Source organism: Neoarius graeffei, chromosome 23 (genome assembly GCF_027579695.1).
Source record: "Neoarius graeffei isolate fNeoGra1 chromosome 23, fNeoGra1.pri, whole genome shotgun sequence".
Taxonomy (NCBI): domain Eukaryota; kingdom Metazoa; phylum Chordata; class Actinopteri; order Siluriformes; family Ariidae; genus Neoarius; species Neoarius graeffei.
In genome coordinates, this window is record NC_083591.1 from 2,668,785 (window position 1) to 2,689,220 (window position 20,436).

A 20,436-nucleotide genomic window follows, 5' to 3' on the forward strand; every position below is an offset into this window, starting at 1 on the left:
CCCGGGTTTAGTTATATTGTTAAATGGAATTAATAATAAATTGTCGGGCTGCATTTTTCTTTTCTTCCTGTAATGTAAACCTGTTAAATATATCATTGTGTGATTTGAAACTGTTGTGAAACACTCTAATTGTATATGCCTTTACTCTTTATGCAGACTTCCCCTGAAAGGTTCAGAATGTACTCTGGTGGGTACATTTTTTTTTTTTTGCCTTTCTTGTTTTTGGGCGGTCACGTGGTTACGAGCAGTTGTCTCGGGGGCACCACCAAGGCTTGGGCAACTACTTGTTACTGGGTAGTTCTACCGGCCTATGGGTTTAAGGTGCGTAAGTACCCACCACAACGGCTGCCCGAAGATTAGGGTCTACTGTTAGGTAGATTTGTGTGTATAGTTAGTGGGGAAGATCTGAGTTTTTATATTTATGCAGTCGGTTTCACAAAAAAAAAAAAAAATATATATATATATATATATATTTTTTTTTTTTTGCAATGTCTTCACCCTTCAATTTATTTCTTAAGGGTGGGGGTGTTACGTAGCCTAGATGCTGCGTTGCGTCTACTGTTTGCCCATGTGGTTGCTGTGTTTTTTTTTCCTTAAGAGTGATTCGCTGCAGGTGCGCCTTGGGTGCCGGAGCCACCCGATTGGCCGGTGCCGCCAATAAAAGACTCCAGTCCCCCTGGGTGGATTCTCTCCGCTCTCGGATCCTCTGCTCTTTCGCTTTTGAGCCTCGCCTGCGACACTGTCTCTTCCAGCTAGTGGGCACATTCTGGGGCTTTCTGGGGCTATTTTTGTTAAATAACGCTTTTGTAGCCGCTTTTGTATTTTTGGTAAGACGCTGTTTTATTTTTCCTTTTTCAAAACGTGTGTGTAAGAATCCCTTATTTATTTCGTTTTTTTGGAGGGATTGTTTAAGTTGAATTTTACGACTCGCAGGCCGTTATTGACGCCTTTTTGTTAACCCTTTCTCCAAGAGCATTAAAAAAAAAACATTTACTTTTGAAATCGCCGTCTCCTGGGCTTCTTATGTTGTGTTCCCATTTTTTCAATTTTATGGGTTCGTAACATAGCTGGTTGTGCTTTCCAGAGACTTCACCAATTTCTGTTAGCAGCTAGCACTGCAGATCCCAATAAGGCTCCAGCTAGCCTACAACCAGATTGAACTACAAATGAAATAAACGAGTGAATTTGCGAATGATCAAACTGATAGAATGGATGAAAGTTAACACAGCACAACGAGTAATATTTACATTTATTTACAGAGTAATGTACAGAGACATCAATGAGAAGAAACGTTTATATGAAAAGAAATTCGGACAGCGCTTTGGCACACGACTGCACTTTCTCAACATCCGCTAGGGACTGACTGATCATACTTCCGTGTTCCTCGCTGACGCCGAAGTACAGAGCCCGCCCTCCTCACTACCTGCAATAATCCTTCATCAGCCCGGCTTCTTGCCCCTCCCACTGTCTCGTTTAGTCCCAGAGAAGCCCGGCTTCCCTGAAAGTAACGATTTTGTCGATTTTAACCCATAACAACTAGCCGAAATTGGCTGTTCAGAGCCGTCTCATAGACTGCAACGGATACCCGGCTGCCAGCCATAGAGCCCACTGAAATAAGAAAGGTTACAGCGTGTTGCCAGATTGGGCTGTTTTAAGTGCATTTTAGTGGGTTTTGAACATATTTTGGCTGGAAAACGTCAGCAGTATCTGGCAATGCTGGTTACAGCCTGGCAGCAAAGGTGATTCTCGTAGCGAACTGCAAGTTCGTCAGACATCTCTCAAATAAGTTACAGGATAGTTATGAACGTAAATACAATCTTGGGCATATATTATGTTATGCAAGTTATTGTTTTAATGAGAATTCAACGTCATAGATGCCGCAGTTTGGGGAGAGAATTTTAGGGGAAGCTCGGCTTCCCTTGTTGTCTCTGAGAAATCGCCCCTGATAGATAGATAGATAGATAGATAGATAGATAGATAGATAGATAGATCTTTGATTTATAATAATCTCCTAATGTGAAATATTAGATAAATTGTCCCATATTCAAGACATTTTCACTTCCTGTATTGCTTTTTTCAGAGTAATAATGACACGAGCACACCTCCACATGGAAACTAATCCCGTCTGAATAGGGCTTTTCATCTTGAACCAAACCAGACTCCATTTCAAACATGACACCCAAAGCTGATTGCTTCCTAAAATTGCTCAATTCTCTGTCAGGATGATTATCGTCAAAACCTGACAGGTCAACATGTCATGAAAATGCACTCCAGATTTATTTTTCACAAATGATGATGGTGATGATGGTGATGATGATGGTGATGATGCACTTAATTTCTGTGTGTAAGTGATGGGATTTTACACAGCGATCATGATTCATTAGTTCCACTGAATCTCATGTGAGCTGAATGTCTGTCTTTTCCTGCAGGACCTATTTTAAAATCCCCAGAGCTTTCTTTATAAAATCAGCTGAGTGCAAACACACAGAGCTGAGAGGAGAAGCAGAGACTCCCAGCAGCTGCGTGAATGTAAATTTCATGAATATTTCAGCATCGCTGGTGAAGATTATTTTCACGTTTTTAGCTGTACATGGTCTCTGCATCACACGTGTATCTGCACAGGGGATAACTGATGGTGCTGGAACACTGCGAAATGCTGAACAGCAGCAAAAAAAAAAGCAACAAAAAAAGATATTGGTCATTCTAATCACATGACTCCTGACGGTGATTGATCAGGTGAGGGTATCACCGGTTACACCACGGGAAAAAGGTAATCAAAGAAAATTGCGATTGTTTAGATAAGCACTAGTGAAAGAAAGAATGAAAAGAAATCAATCAACCCATCCACTTTAATCATGGCATCCTGTTACCTATGGCAATAGCATCAATCCCATAATGCATCTCTCTCCTGGTGAGTAATTTGCTTTGGCCAATAATAGTTACAGCTTCCCTGCGGCTCCAGTCAACGCAAGATAAATGTGCCTGAACAAAATGGCGATAATGTTCGCCTGATAGGATTAATAATTTAGCCTTTATTAAGCCCCGCCTACTTGGAAACTATTGCTGTATTCCAGAGACGAAGTTCAGAATGCGAGGGATGAGTTATTAATTTAATATTAAAAGAGAAAAGTCAAGAAAGCTTGCTACAAGTGCTGTGCCTAGTAAGAAGTGCCTGTCTTTGTGGGCGTGTCTTTGAGCCCATACTGTATATGGGTGTTTCTGAGCAGGTATACAGAAAACACACAGGTTTTAAAATTGCACGGCATCTGAAATATCCTGTCACATTAATTTAATCATCTAGACATGTTAACAGTGAAGGTTACAAATATTTATTTTAGCAATTAGCTAGTATGCCATCTAGCTAACGCTGGCAACTACCTCATGTTATCTAGCTGGATAACACCAGCAGTTAGCTCATCTTAGCTGACTAAGACTAGTAGGAAAGAAAAAAAATATAAAAGAAATAAAAAGTCTATTAAATATTCTGCAGACGTTAAGATGAAGTTAGCTAGCTGGCTAATGTTGGTAATTAGTTCACTTTAGTTAGCTGAATTATTTAGCTAGCTTAAACAGCTATTGATAATAGAATTGACTATCATGAAGTTTTATGAATGTCTTTAAAAATATTCTCATAATTCCTCTGCTATCAGGTTTTATATAGCTGCCAAATAGTATTAGCTAGATAGTTAATATTAGCAGTTAGCTTGCTAACACTTGTGGCAAAGATTGTGAACATTATGACTTAAAAATTCTCTCAGAAATCCTGTCAGATTAGTTCATATTAGTGACCTGGTGAATGTTAGCTAATGTTAGCTCGCTGACTAAAATTAACAGAAAAGCTTATTAAAGTATAAATATATGGAAATATCCTGTTAGCAGTTAATGTTAGCAGTTTGCTCAAGTTGGCTAACTGGTTAATGCGATCAGTGAATCGAGTTAGTTTAATCCCCAAACTGTGAAAATATAACAGTGTACGGTATATGAATGCTTCTGACTTCTTTCTTCCTGCTTCTATATATGGACTCCAAGACAAAGCTACAATCCTATACCGGGTTTGAAGGAAACATCCATTTAAAGATGCTCACGCTTTACCCAAACCGCGAGTTGGCCTAGTGGTTAGCGTGTCCGCCTCTCGATCGGGAGATCGGGAGTTCTATTCAGGGTCGGGTCATACCAAAGACCATCAGAAAAATGGTACTGACTGCAATACGGATGCGAGTGGGGAGTCAAACTCTTGTGGTTACAAGAGGACTAGCCCCCCCCCCACTGTAATCCTCGCTGAGGGCTATGGAAATGGAGATCGGTGCTGCCACATGGCATGGGAAGGGACTTTGACACTTCACCCAAAGACATGCCCACATAGCTAATGATTAATGGGACACAAACATAGACCTGTTTTCACTTCACACAAAGACACACTCACATTCCCATACATGGTCTTAAAAGCACGCCCACTAATATCCCTTTTCCACCAAATCGGTTCCAGGGCTGGTTCGGAGCCGGTGCTGGGTCACAACTCGTTCAACTTGCGAGCCAGCTGAGAACCAGTTTGCTTTTCCATAGCTCGCGGTGCTAAGCGGAGCCACGTTATTACGTCGCTGTATATGTCAGTTACGTCGCTGTATACGTCAGTTACGTCGCTGCGTTTGTATAAACCTTGGCGCGAACATCGTAGCAACAACAACACGGAGAAGAAGCAACAACAACAACAGCAATAATAATGGATGACTTCGCGTTTGTACAGCTGCTGCTTCTCGCCGCTTAAAAATGGCGACCTTTCGCAGTCTTGCTATTGTTGTTGGTCTTAAAGGAACAGTCCACCGTACTTCCATAATGAAATATGCTCTTATCTGAATTGAGACGAGCTGCTCCGTACCTCTCCGAGCTTTGCGCGACCTCCCAGTCAGTCAGACGCAGTCAGACGCGCTGTCACTCCTGTTAGCAATGTAGCTAGGCTCAGCATGGCCAATGGTATTTTTTGGGGCTGTAGTTAGATGCGACCAAACTCTTCCGCGTTTTTCCTGTTTACATAGGTTTATATGAGCAGTGATATGAAACAAGTTCAGTTACACAAATTGAAACGTAGCGATTTTCTATGCTATGGAAAGTGCGCACTATAATGACAGGCGTACTAACACCTTCTGCGCACTTCGACAGCGCATTGATATGGAGCTGGCCGTTCCCGAAGAGGAGTGAAGGTATCAATGCGCTGTCGAAGCGTGCAGAAGGTGTTAGTACGCCTGTCATTATAGTGCGCACTTTCCATAGCATAGAAAATCGCCACGTTTCAATTTGTGTAACTGAACTTGTTTCATATCACTGGTCATATAAACCTATGTAAACAGGAAAAACGCGGAAGAGTTTGGTCGCATCTAACTACAGCCCCAAAAAATACCATTGGCCATGCTGAGCCTAGCTACATTGCTAACAGGAGTGACAGCGCGTCTGACTGCGTCTCACTGACTGGGAGGTCGCGCAAAGCTCGGAGAGGTACGGAGCAGCTTGTCTCAATTCAGATAAGAGCATATTTCATTATGGAAGTACGGTGGACTGTTCTTTTAACAACTCCACCCCCCCGCTGACGTAAGCGGTTCTTTCCTCTGGCCCAGCAGAGAGTTGGTGCTAGCCTGGAACCGGTTTTTCTGGCCCCAGCCAGTTCTTTGTCAGTGGAAACAGAAAACCCGGTTCCAAACTAAGCACTGGCCCCGAACCAGCCCTGGAACTGCTTTGGTGGAAAAGGGGCATAAGAGCAGTTATATTTCCTCACTCAGACACACCCGTATTCCCATATATGGTCTTAAAGTGGCTTTGTGGATCGACGGTGTAGTTACTTACCAACCTCTGCAGCACTGACAGTGATGTTGTGCCAGGCCACGCCTTCTCGATCCAGACTTGCCGTCGTTTTAATGAGGCCGCTGTTCTCATCGATACTGAAAAGTGTTTCTCCGTCTGCGCTCTCGTCGATGGAGTACCTGCATAAGGTGCACGGCTAATTCATCTGTGCTTTTCTAAGTAAACATAATGATATCTCATTAAATGATAGAGAAGTTGCTGAGTGTGCCGGATATTTGCATATTTAAATATTTAAATAATCCATGCTGAATAAGCAAGCGGAGGTAATGCACTGAAACTGGGACACACGGGAGTCGCTTTCCAAGTGAACATCCAGTTGTTTCCAGACTTTTTTTTTTTTTACAGAAAGATTGCAAGTCAGACCAACTTGCAAAACAACAACAACAACAAAAGCAGTTCATGCAACACACACACACACACACACACACACACACACACACACTGTAGCTATCAGATTTAGCTAGCTTTGTCTTGTTCAAATACGTTATCGTTTCTCTAGTAACAGCTTTTTCACAGACGTTTGTACAGCAGATGCTCCACATGAACAAATCAAAAAACATGTGTAATCATTGGCGTTGTTTTCTATAAGGACATGTTTATTTACCACTTACATTTTTGTGACATACGATTTACGCGTTTAGACTTTCTTGGATTCTTGGCGACATAAGTTGTTTTGGAGTGTGATTCTTTAATAAATAATAAGAATGTCAAAATCATTACAAAATTCCTGTTTTACAAGAGGAATAGCATATTTCAGGGCATGCTGTTATTGGAAAATAATCAGCAACATCACTCCACTTCATCACACCACCCTGTTGTTGGTTATATTATTTTTAGAATCAGTAGCTGAAGCAGTTACATTACACTGAGATGAATAAAACCACAACATGGAGGTGAATGAGGGTGCCATTACTTATTGTAAGCATTTTCAGCACTGAGGAGTTAATCGCTCCTCCATCCAATCTTTCAAATCTGTTTTTTCCAGCCCTTTCTCCTTCTGTGTTTACTCCAAATTAAGGTAAAGCTCATTCCCTGTGTGATACTTTACAGAGTCCGACTGCTTATGCGTGACAGCGGCGTCTGATTCAGCTCGCAAGGGGCTTCGCTAATTAGCTAGCGATTTGGACACAGTGGGGAAAATGCTAAACAGTGCACGGTGTTGCATGCTTGATATGCGCTGCTCTAGAAGTCTGACAAAACACAGAGGAAGTGACAATTCCACAACATCACAACACCACAACGTCACCTGTCAACAGCTGAATCACGCAAAACTAATCCCGTGAGCGTGGATGTCACGCATCACAGCACATGATTTGCTTAATTTGTTCTCACCTGATTTTTCCTCTGGCGTTGTCGGGGTCTTGAGCCGTCACGATGCCGACGTCTGTGCCAGCTGGCGCGTTCTCGTAGACATCCATAATGTAATAATCCATAGGAAAGACTGGCGCTTCGTCCACGTCCCCGACGATGATCTTCAGCGTGGTGGTGTCTTTGAACGGGCCGAGGTGCGAGAAATGAGGGTCCAGGTGTGTGTTTGCTCCCTCGATGCTTAAAGTATAAGCCTTTTTCTTCTCATAATCAAGATGCTGTACAGGGAGAAAAACAGTTGATTAGGAATTATTTAAAAAGCTACATGATGAAGTTACTGGAGTTACTCTTTCCAGCCCTAAGTTTATTACTTTCCTATTTCAGCACATCCTGCACAGTGTTTCACTGTTACAAAGCACTAACACTGGAGACTCCTTCCATCAATGTTAAATAAACGTGTCCTTACAGAAAACTTCACATGTAATATTAACAATTACATAGAAACGATAATGTATTAGAATGAGAGCATTAAAGAGAGTCGGCCTTTTAATTTCATAAAATCGGTGATTGCGATATCTGTTTATTTCTGTAATATCTCACAAAATATCAGGCCATTCTGTGGCTGGGAAGTTATTTAATTTGAGGGGATTAAAGCAAATAATGTGCATGAAATCGCTCGCTTGGCGCAGTCAAGCAGACAGAGGAAGTCCGTGTGCGCATGCGCAGGTTTACCTTCTTCTTCTTCTTTTGGGTTTTACAGCAGCTGGCATCCACAGTGTTGCATTACTGCCATCTACAGGTTTCCCTTTGAGCGTGCACTGACAGTTCCATCATTCTGTCGCTAAACGAACAGCTGATCACACCGAGGTGCTCGCTGAGCGCCCATATTTATTAGTTTGGTCCTGTGTTTCCTTTCCTTCGTATAGAACATAATGTCTTTTCTTCTCGCTTTCTTTCCGTTACTGTAGTCGGTGTTTCACGTTTCATTCGCACACTCACGTCCTCCATTTTTCTCTCCGTTTTCAAATTTGTATCCCACAATGCCTTGCGTGAACGGGGAAAGCCCACCATGTGATGCATGACGTAGTATCTTGTATTGGGTCATGGTGAAGCAGGAAAAAATAGTGGAGAATTTAGGGCCACGTAGCTCTAAATTCATGAATTGTTCTATTTAAAATAAATAAATAAAATAATTATAATAAAATAGGAAGTCTGTGATTCAAATCCAGTAGCATTTGGTCCACTAAACAAAAATAATTGGGTGTCGGGGAAAATTCTTTTTATGACCTACACTTGAAAAATCTAAAAGGCGGTCTACTTTTCATATAAACCCGCACTACAGTCAGAGCTGCTGTTACAGAGAATTAATCAACACCTTCTAACAAATATTTTATTTTTCAGTTTTTAAAATGAATCAGAGATGGAAAATTGTCCCAGCTTGTTTCAGTGTTGGTTATTATTTCAAATCACAGTTATTCTAGGGAAAAGTTCACATCCAAGTGTTCATTTTGCTTCTGATAGAAATATTTGTCTGGAGTGTTTGAAACTGGAACAGCCTGGTCTGATCGCTACTTGTTTTGGTTAGTTAAATCCTTGAGATTTATCTTCTCTCACATATTCTGCTCTCTGCTTCATGAAGGTGATGTTGACCTGCAGTGTCTTTCTTTTCATAAGACTCTGATGTAATGGTACATAATGTCTCTTTTCTTTCATACAGTAGTGTCGTCTAAACCAGTGATGTAATGCTTCATTACCCATTTATGTTATCCATAGATAACTTAGCTTTGTCAATTAAATCATCATCATCATCCAATCACACAACTACAACATGCTCTCGAATGTGAATATGTCCTCATGTTTGTCCTACAATAAACTGAGACTCATCTCTGAGCAGCTGTGTCTGTGCCAGTGACTGTTTGCTCCCGGATTGATCCGTGAGGCGGCAGAGGTCTACATTCCGAGATCATACCTCGTCAATTCAACCTCGTTCGGTACAGACAGATCAAAACCCAACAGTTTCTACATTTGAAAACATTTTCACACCTTTTTCAGGGAGATGACCCCCTCTCTCTTGTCACTGTCAGCAGAGATGGAAAACATGGCCACCCCTTCCTCGTTGGTTATCTTGTACTCCATCTCTGCATTGATTCCAAGGTCTTCATCATTGGCTTTGATTTTACCGACAGCTTTCCCAACCTGAGCAGACTCGGGGACGTACAGCTGGTAGTTTTCTGGAACACACAACAGAATCTTGGACTGGGTTTAAATGCAGACTGCATTACCTTTTACTTTTGTACACAACTAACAAAGACTGGTTTGAAAAGAGTGAAGCGTCACACACTTTGAGGAAACCTGGGTGGATTATCATTGACGTCGGTGAGTGTGATGTTGACGGTGGTGGACCCTGAAAGACCCCCCACAGAACCGGCCATGTCTTTGGCTTGGATGATGATGGAGTACATTTCTCTGGTTTCTCGGTCCATGTTGGCCAGCGCTGTCCTAATGACTCCTACAACCAAGAGAAAAAAAGATTGAAATATTTTGATTGTTTTGAAAATGAGGTGTCGCACCAGGACAGTCAATGCAGGGTCACGGGTCAGAATGTAAGAACCCTCTAAAAAGTTGATGGAGAAATACAGTGTATTGTTCCATCAAAAAAGAGAGGTCTTGCATTTGAGGAAACGAGGAAGCAGAACAGCAGGAAATGTTGCATCTAATGAAATCTGTGGAGTAACTAGGATTGGCCAAACTTTCTGGTGGCTGGATGGGATTGGTCAAACTTTCAGTGGAGTAATTGGGATTGGCCAAAATTTTAGTGGATTAACTGGGATTGGCCAAACTTTCAGTGGAGTAACTGGGGTTGGTCAAACTTTCAGTGGACTAATAGGGATTGGCCAAAATTTTAGTGGAGTAACTGGGATTGGTCAAACTTTCAGTGGAGTGACTGAAATTGGCCAAACTTTCTGGTGGCTGGACGGGATTGGCCAAACCTTCAGTGGAGTAACTGGGATTGGTCAAACTTTCAGTGGAGTAACTGGGATTGGTCAAACTTTCAGTGGAGTAACTGGGATTGGCCAAACTTTCAGTGGAGTAACTGGGATTGGTCAAACTTTCAGTGGAGTAACTGGGATTGGCCAGACTTTCAGTGGAGTAACTGGGATTGGCCAGACTTTCAGCGGAGTAACTGGGATTGGTCAAACTTTCAGCGGAGTAACTGGGATTGGTCAAACTTTCAGTGGACTAATAGGGATTGGCCAAAATTTTAGTGGAGTAACTGGGATTGGTCAAACTTTCAGTGGAGTGACTGAAATTGGCCAAACTTTCTGGTGGCTGGACGGGATTGGCCAAACCTTCAGTGGAGTAACTGGGATTGGTCAAACTTTCAGTGGAGTAACTGGGATTGGTCAAACTTTCAGTGGAGTAACTGGGATTGGCCAAACTTTCAGTGGAGTAACTGGGATTGGTCAAACTTTCAGTGGAGTAACTGGGATTGGCCAGACTTTCAGCGGAGTAACTGGGATTGGTCAAACTTTCAGCGGAGTAACTGGGATTGGTCAAACTTTCAGTGGAGTAACTGAGATTGCTCAGACTTTCTGGTGGCTGGGAGGGATTAGTCAAACTTTTAGGTGGAGTGAGCAAGAGATGGTTAAGCTTTTTTTTTTTGTAAGCTAGTTTGTTGGTTAAACTTTGTAGATCATCTGCACGATTATTTATTTCATAATGCCACATTTATGTATGTAATACTGACCTTCTATAACATTCATTACATGATATAATGTGTGAGAAACTTTACCATGAGCTTGAAGGACAGCTCTTAACTCAAATTGATGTTCTGCATGAAATGTAAATTTGCTATTCATTTGTAGTATGAAGCTGGCTCTAATACAGACCCTTTAGGCATTAGTGCATTTTTAGGACTCGGGGTCTCCACAGGTTTAAAGTACTGCATTAAAAAATAAAGAATAAATAAATAAAACTAAAAATAAAATCATCACACAACAACACCAGAGTGTTCATTTCTATCAGCAGGGAACAAAAGACTAATTGGACTGTGACATTTGAGTCAGAGCTTTACTTTCTAATTAAGTAACAGCACTAGAGCTGAAACCTGGCAAAAAGTTTGTGACCCCTCAGTGAATTCAAGCCTCTTAAACACACGCACACACAATGCCCAATTACTGACTAACACACAGGTCAACAGGTTCTCTAGGCTTCATACACACCAACGCATACTTTCCCGAAGGATAGCTGGAAAGAAAAACAAGTCAAGCTCACGCACTGCATCTGTACCAGCCCTGAGGAATCAACACTCCTGTAGACCAGCGTGAAAATACGCCTGGAAATTAGAAGCAAACCTCAGTCAGACACATTGCTGTGAGCAAAATTTACCAGGAAAAGCCATCTTTTTTTGACAGTGCCTGAACTAATTATCAGTGCCTGGGCTTTTTATATACTGTACCTCAGGATCTCAGGTTTGTCATTAGACGCTAACATTGAAATAAATGCCAATGTGCAGCCTTTGATATGTAGATACAGTGTGACCTACGGAAATGCATAATTAGCTCTATTTCCTGCCGGAGCATGTTAATGTGTTACATTTCTCAAATTAAGAAATGACAAAAAAAAGTTAATGCAAGCGTTAGGCAAAGTATTTGTCCTATCCGACTTTCTACAGTACTGAAAAAGTTCACCGAAGTCCTTGAGGCCTATGAGTCCAGAGAGAGACACAAAGTCATTTTATAAGTCATTGTGCCTAAATGTTCATTACTCCACTATCACTACGGCACCGAAAAAATGTGGACTTTATAGCAGAGTCGTGAACAGGGGCCATTTTTTTTCACAAAGAGGAATATGAATGTTTCCCTTGGGTTCAACATAAAACACATGGATCATCAGCTGGTTCAGCACAGAACGTTAAAGTGCGTAATATATGATCCATATTTCCAACAACAAAAAAAGGAAAATTGAAATGTTACGCCACCAATCGAGCAAGATAGTCATAAAGAGGTGAATCAGAGAGACCTTTACAGCAAAAATGTGAACAGTTTCATTTATCTGTAAGGCGAAATTCTTAAACATGTTTGAAACCTTGTCTTAAAATATGCAAAGTAAATGCTAGTCAATAAAAACATCAGGAAACTAAACCATGTTCTGTCGCTCAAATGAAACTGTTACTCTTGCAAAAACTTAGTGCAGTTTTTGCATTTTATAAAATAAGTACAAGTTCATACTGGATTTAATAGTGAATTAAACATATACGATATGAAAATTTGACTTTATATATCGTCTGTTTGCTTTGGATTGAACTGGAGCAAAAAGTAAACTTGAAAGTATAATTACCACAGTTTTTTAGTTCTCTCTGAATAAATTACACTGCAACCGCACTGTAACGAACTCCTTAGGGGACGTGCAGCCTTGTAGTACTCGAGTCTGACTCATGCCCTGATTTTAAAGATTCGTGACTTGACTTGGACTTGAGCATTGATGACTCGGACTCGTAAATTAACTGCATTCGGACTCGTAAACTGGAGACGAGGACTCGGATATTTTCTTTATTTTCTGTAACATGCCGTAATAGTTTGGCACAAGATATTTATATCTACATTAATTTTGATACCAATTTTGTGCAAGAGAATGCACATTCACCTGTTCATACGTCATGTTCAGGAACAAACTAATGTTAACGGCGCTACCATGCCTGGAGAGAACGCGCCTAGGATTGTCTGCTTTGCTTATACAGACTTCTCGTGCAGTGGGAAAAAATGCACTGCTGTGTGTTCCATATGTAGAAGAACTATCGAGGAGACGACGGGGACAACCTCGAACTTCAATCGCCATTTGGTAAGACTCCACCCAGAGAAGGAAGTGACACGCTATGGTCATTGCTCTGTTGATCGTGGGTGGGGTTTGCTGAGCGATGAACTAGCTAGTGTTAACCCTCTCTCATGTTATTTGCCCTGTTGATAGTGGGCGGGGCTTGCTGAGCGATGAACAAGCTTTTTATCTGTAGCCTGTTAACTAAAATGGGGCAGTCGAGCAGGAACGTTAGTCCAACACAGTAGCAGAGACGCTTTCACATAAAGGCAGCAACAGACATCGTCACATGGTGCGGATGGAGTCTTGTTCTTGGACTCGACTCGGATCAACAGTGGACTCAACTTGAAATTTTCTTTAATGACTTTGACTTGACTTGGACTTGAACAGTGGGGACTCGAGGCTGGACTCGAACTCAAGGTTTAGTGACTCAACTACAATGCTGGGGACATCCAAATAGTTTGTGATACCAAAAGTTGTACTGTAATACTGAAATGGAGCCATTTGTCACACCAAACACTCACGTTATATGTGAAATTTACAAATTTCTCCTTATGAGTCACTATTGTGGTTCACTGACTGAGGCCCTGTCCACACGGCAACGGATTCAGGTGACTCAGATACAATTGCTTATCGTTTAGGCCTGGCGTCCACACGGCACCAGCGTTTTGGGTGCCCAAAACGCAATCTTTTTGAGAACGGGTTCCAGAGTGGAAAGATCTGGCAACGTTGCCGTTGTGAAGTCGTCTGGATGAGTAGAACGGATTTGTTTACGATGACGTCACAACCACATGACTGTGAGTGCTTCACGCCGGGTAGAAGTGTAACGAACTCGATGCGAGTTGTCAACAAATCCTATAACTTGGTTCATGAAACGAGCTTACAAAATATTTTCACTGTGAATATTTATTGTGTAATGGTGCAAAGTGAGAGAGAGAGAGAGAGAGAGAGAGAGAGAGAGAGAGAGAGTCAATCCCGCCAGCAAAAATAGGGAAAAAAAGGAGCGATCTCACCTCTTCAGATGTTGGTTTTAGTCCTACAATACATTCCTCAAAAAGGGCATAGAAGAGCAAATTAATCCATCAACGTGTAGCATTCAATATATTCCGGACCATTAAAGACGCCGCCTTCCGCGTAGAATCATACGTCATCCTCGCCGCCATATTGGATAGGTCAAAGCGGAGAATAAAGATTAGCTGCGTTTAACTGTACCAACAGGTTTGCCGTTCAAACGAGATCACGTGGGATTACCTTTCACAGGTGAGACTGGAAAAATACTTTTCATTGTATTTGGTCATTATAATGTAATTTTACGAACAGATTTTCCTGACTTTGTGGCTAATATGAAGTCTTACGCATAATAGTTTATGCGCATGCATCCTTACTTCTTCTATTGTTCTGGTGTCTCCGAAGGGACCGTCTTACAGCGCCCCTAGAGGTGTGGCATGTGTATTGCATCGTTTTCAGCAAGCATTGCGTTGCCATATGGACCTGATATTTTACTGATCGTTGCCCATTTGGACGCGATATATTTTTAAATAACATCTCGTTGCCGTTGGCGTGTGGATGTAGCCTGAGTGAAAGGATCATGAACGGAGGTGATGATTGATTTCTTCATCTGTTATGGAAATGACAGTGGTTACCGGTGTATCACTGTCAATGTCCACATACTGACTTGCTTTGTTTTCTAAATCTTCATCAGAATGAACTATGTCAGTTCGTTCATGTGTTGCAAATCACCGATGATGCATTTTATGTCGGGCTGCAGGGCAGGGCTGGGTGAAGCGGGGGGTGGGGGGTGGGGGGTGGGTGTAAAAACACCACTGGCGTGCTTTAACTAGGTGGTAAATTTAGAGTTATCAGCAGTCATTTCGTCCTTTTATCGATCCTTTGATCACCGTTCTTGATAACTGTTTGCAATCGACACCTAAGTGAGGCTCATTAAGCCTTTGTTTTATGGTGTAAACACGTATTGTTAACTTGACTGCTGACTCAATTCCTGATTGTTTGTCTCTGGGGGAAAGAGGAGCGCATGGCTTAGGTCCTGTTTACATTATTTCGAATCAGCGGATCATGAGATTAAAGTTTTTAAAACGATTCGCGTGCACACAGCAATGCCAATACACAGATACGCTAATCACATGACTAATTAGACGGCACGTCACATGATCCCAGTGCATATTGGGCATGCGCAAGTCACTCACCACTTGCAAGTGGAAGGATGGCAAGCGAACACCTTCTCCAGCAGATAAACACACCTGGCTGTGATGTTCATGTTCTCACTGAGTTTAAGCACCTGAAGGAGGTTGAAATGTGTAAATAAACCTCAGTGCGGCTCAGCGCTTCCTCCTGCGCTCCAAATCACTCCGCCCTGAACAGCGAGTGCCCTCTGGAGGGTGCGCACTCCGGCCCTGCGCAGCTCACAGAGCGCGCGAGTGAAGCGCACGAGCAGTGATTCGGGACTGAGCCGCTGTGTGTGTGATTCCAACGCCAGCGAATCAGGAAGGTGGATGTCACAGTGACGTTGTCCAATGACGACGTCAGCTGGAGCTCAGCACTGCGTATCCGCGTATTCTCAATGTTTACACAGCACCGGACCAGACACGATCTGGATTGAATACGTGGACCCTGGCGGATTCCCGTTTCCCGGCATTTCCAGGCGTTTTAATGTAAACGGACAGTGCATCCGCGAAGAAAACGAGACAGATACGGTCTAATGTAAACTTGGCCTTAGAGGCTGTCCACATGGCAACAGATTCAGGTGAATCTGATAAAATTGTTTATCGTTTCGGCCTGGCGTCCACACAGCACCGGCGTTTTGGGTGCCCCAAAACGAGAACGGGTTCCAGAGTGGAAAAATCTAGTAACAGCGCCGTTGCGAAGTCGTCTGGATGAGTAGAACGGATTTGTTTACGATGACGTCACAACCACATGACTAGAACAAGCAGCACTCTCGCTGTTTTGTATGAACCACTGCATTGCATTCACTTTTGTATACAGCTTTTCTTTTAAATAAACAAGTAACTGAACCATTTCTTGAATTTCTTTTTTTTATTGGATAAGACTGCTTTTCAAAATGTTCACACACAATATAAAAAGTTATATAAATTATATAAAAATGCTTTTCAAAATGTTCACACACAATAAGAAAATTAAGTTATATAAAACTATGCACACTAATAAAACTAATTTGTACACACAGAAGGCACGATTTCCTCGCGTAGTCGCAGCCATCTTCTTCTTGTTATTGTGTGTTTGTTCCTGTGAGTGCTTCACGCCGGGTAGAAGAAGGGGTTTATGCGCATGCGTCTACTTCTTCTATTGTTCTGGTGTCTCCGATGGGACCGTCTTACAGCGCACGTAGAGGTGTGGCATGTGTATTGCATCGTTTTCAGCAAGCGTTGCGTTGCCATATGTACCTGATATTTTACTGATCCGTTGCCCATGTGGACACAATATTTTTTTAAATAAAATCTCGTTGCCGTTGTCGTGTGGATGTAGCCTTAGTGTGTGTGTAAGCAGATGAATGATGGATGTAATTGCAGGAAGGGTGATTATTTACAAACAAGCAGGCAAACAGGACAAAAACGTAAGACAAAGAAAAGCAGGGTCATGAAATGGACAATGGTCACAAACAGAACGGCGGAGGTAAAGACAAAAGGTGGACTCCAAATCCACAAAACAAAGTCAAAACCAGAAAGGTAATACACATATAATAAGGCTTGGTAATGTGAGACACTCAGTACAGCGCGTACACTTCACCAAGTCTGTGTGTTTAGAGAGTGTTTATAAATGTGTAGTCACGTCATGTCTTAAATTAATGATGGACAACTTTTCTCTTTACTTAGTTGTTCAGTTCTTGACATAACACTGTATGGATTACTACAGTTGTGATTGGAATAGGGCTATTTTTATTTGTATTTTTATTATTTACAACCCCGATTCCAAAAAAGTTTGGACAAAGTACAAATTGTAAATAAAAACGGAATGCAATGCTGTGGAAGTTTCAAAATTCCATATTTTATTCAGAATAGAACATAGATGACATATCAAATGTTTAAACTGAGAAAATTTATCATTTAAAGAGAAAAATTAGGTGATTTTAAATTTCATGACAACAACACATCTCAAAAAAGTTGGGACAAGGCCATGTTTCCCACTGTGAGACATCCCCTTTTCTCTTTACAACAGTCTGTAAACGTCTGGGGACTGAGGAGACAAGTTGCTCAAGTTTAGGGATAGGAATGTTAACCCATTCTTGTCTAATGTAGGATTCTAGTTGCTCAACTGTCTTAGGTCTTTTTTGTCGTATATTCCGTTTTATGATGCGCCAAATGTTTTCTATGGGTGAAAGATCTGGACTGCAGGCTGGCCAGTTCAGTACCCGGACCCTTCTTCTACGCAGCCATGATGCTGTAATTGATGCAGTATGTGGTTTGGCATTGTCATGTTGGAAAATGCAAGGTCTTCCCTGAAAGAGACGTCGTCTGGATGGGAGCATATGTTGCTCTAGAACCTGGATATACCTTTCAGCATTGATGGGGTCTTTCCAGATGTGTAAGCTGCCCATGCCACACGCACTAATGCAACCCCATACCATCAGAGATGCAGGCTTCTGAACTGAGCGCTGACAACAACTCGGGTCGTCCTTCTCCTCTTTAGTCCGAATGACACGGTGTCCCTGATTTCCATAAAGAACTTCAAATTTTGATTCGTCTGACCACAGAACAGTTTTCCACTTTGCCACAGTCCATTTTAAATGAGCCTTGGCCCAGAGAAGACGTCTGCGCTTCTGGATCGTGTTTAGATACGGCTTCTTCTTTGAACTATAGAGTTTTAGCTGGCAACGGTGGATGGCACGGTGAATTGTGTTCACAGATAATGTTCTCTGGAAATATTCCTGAGCCCATTTTGTGATTTCCAATACAGAAGCATGCCTGTATGTGATGCAGTGCCGTCTAAGGGCCCGAAGATCACGGGCACCCAGTATGGTTTTCCGGCCTTGACCCTTACGCACAGAGATTCTTCCAGATTCTCTGAATCTTTTGATGATATTATGCACTGTAGATGATGATATGTTCAAACTCTTTGCAATTTTACACTGTCGAACTCCTTTCTGATATTGCTCCACTATTTGTCGGCGCAGAATTAGGGGGATTGGTGATCCTCTTCCCATCTTTACTTCTGAGAGCCGCTGCCACTCCAAGATGCTCTTTTTATACCCAGTCATGTTAATGACCTATTGCCAATTGACCTAATGAGTTGCAATTTGGTCCTCCAGCTGTTCCTTTTTTGTACCTTTAACTTTTCCAGCCTCTTATTGCCCCTGTCCCAACTTTTTTGAGATGTGTTGCTGTCATGAAATTTCAAATGAGCCAATATTTGGCATGAAATTTCAAAATGTCTCACTTTCAACATTTGATATGTTGTCTATGTTCTATTGTGAATACAATATCAGTTTTTGAGATTTGTAAATTATTGCATTCCGTTTTTATTTACAGTTTGTACTTTGTCCCAACTTTTTTGGAATCGGGGTTGTACTATTTATTGTTTGATCTCAAATGCATTAAGAAGGCAAAAAACTCATCCACTAATCACCTTTTGACGAGACACACCTCTTAATTCGAAAGCATTCCAGGTGACTCCCTCATCAAGCCGGTTAAGATAATGCCAATAATGCGCAAAGCGTCATCAAGGTACACAGTGGATACTTTATTTTAGAATCTAAAACATCAAACATGTCTTGGTTTTATGACATTATTCCATGTATGTTCCAAATGTTATTTCATCGTTTTGATGTCTTCGGTTCTGTAGAAAATAGTCACAATAGGGAAAAAGCTATGAACAAGTAGATTAGGGTGTACAAACTTTTGACTGGTACTGTATATATATTTATAGTATAATAACTACAGTATTTTCCTTGAAAATAAACAATGTGCTTCAAGCTAAATTTGACAATGTTTTATTTGTAGCTAAAGCTGGAACTGTTTTAGCGAATGATGACGAATTGTTTAAAGATTAATTCGATCACTGATGTAAAATTAATATTTTAATGCAAGTTCTGAATGGATTCCAAGACACTTTTTTTTAAATTCAGCGCATTTAATGTCAGTTCTCTACTTATCAGAGTTTTTGAGCCTGTTCCACAATCACAACTTCAAATGACTAATAAAAATAAGCATATAGATATGCTCATACATAAAAAGATAAACGTTTGTTAATTAGTGAAGTTTGCCTTGGACAAGCTTTTATTTGACTAAATTAGGTATATCAGGTGAAAATTCAAATTCAATCCAAATGTGGCAGCGGGGGCGTGGTCTAGCATCGGTCTGTGACAGGAGGGCGGAGTCGGGGAAGGTAAGTGGCAGAATCACTACACCTGTCGTTAATTAATGTGTTTGTGTGTCTTCCCAGTGACCGTGCCCTATTTAAGGAGAGAGAGTGAGAGCAGAGAGAGCTCTCTCCACAACCAGACTGCTGATGTGTGTGCGTGTGTCTGAGTGTGTGGGAAGAGAGATAAAAGCTGAAAAGCTAAATAAAAGAGAGTTTTGTGAAAGCAGTTCTGTCCTGCCATCCTTCTGTGCTCCACCCACCTACACGAACTGCTACAGTGGTGCCGAAACCCGGGAATGAGCACAGAAGACAACAGCCCCATGGAGTCCTCCACCTTCGCCGACCTGATCCACGCCCTCGCCACGGCCCAACAGAGCCAGCACCAGGCGCTGCTCACCCTCCGAAAGGAGCAAGAACAACGGTTCGAGGCGCTGGTGCTGGCGCAACAGGAAGATCGTCGGGCGTTCCGGCACCTCCTCCCGTTGGCGGGGTCCACCATCTCCACCGCCGCGGGCCCTTCCCCCCTCACTCTCACGAAGATGGGCCCACAGGACGACCCCGAGGCATTCTTCACACTCTTTGAGCAGGTAGCAGAGACCTCAGGGTGGCCGGTGGAACAGCGCGCGGCGCGCCTCCTCCCCCTGCTAACGGGAGAGGCGCAGCTGGCCGCGCTACAGCTCCCCGCCGACCGCCGGCTGGCCTACACGGACCTTCGCCGGGCCATCCTCCAGCGGGTGGGACGCACCCCGGAGCAACAACATCAGCGTTTCCGCGCTCTGCGCTTGGAGGAAGTCGGCCGGCTGTTCGCGTTTGGCCAGCAACTCCGGGGCGCCTGCTGGCGGTGGTTGAGGGCCGACAGCTGCGACGCCGAGGGACTCATCGACCAGGTGGTACTGGAACAGTTCATCGCACGTTTACCAGCGGGAACCGCAGAGTGGGTCCAGTGCCACCGCCCGGCATCGCTGGATCAGGCAATCGAGCTGGCAGAGGATCATCTGGTGGCTGTCCCGACGGCAGGACCGCAGACGACCTCTTCTCTTCTCTCCTCTCTCTCTCCTCCTCCTGTGTCTTCTCCTCGCCCCATTCCCCCACCGCGGAGGCAGGGGCCGGTGCCACCTCAGCCAGCCC

General features: G+C 42.6%; 1 protein-coding gene across 1 annotated transcript in view; it reads right to left on the reverse strand.

The window, feature by feature from the left end:
* Positions 1–20,436, reverse strand: part of cdh18a (cadherin 18, type 2a) — a 101,360-nt gene that overhangs the window by 18,581 nt on the left and 62,343 nt on the right. The window contains exons 4-7 of the mRNA XM_060905602.1: positions 9,503–9,670; positions 9,205–9,392; positions 7,186–7,439; positions 5,836–5,972 (exon numbers count right to left, since the gene is read on the reverse strand). Coding sequence (XP_060761585.1) covers positions 5,836–5,972; positions 7,186–7,439; positions 9,205–9,392; positions 9,503–9,670 — 747 coding nt within the window. The remainder of the gene's footprint in view (positions 1–5,835; positions 5,973–7,185; positions 7,440–9,204; positions 9,393–9,502; positions 9,671–20,436) is intronic.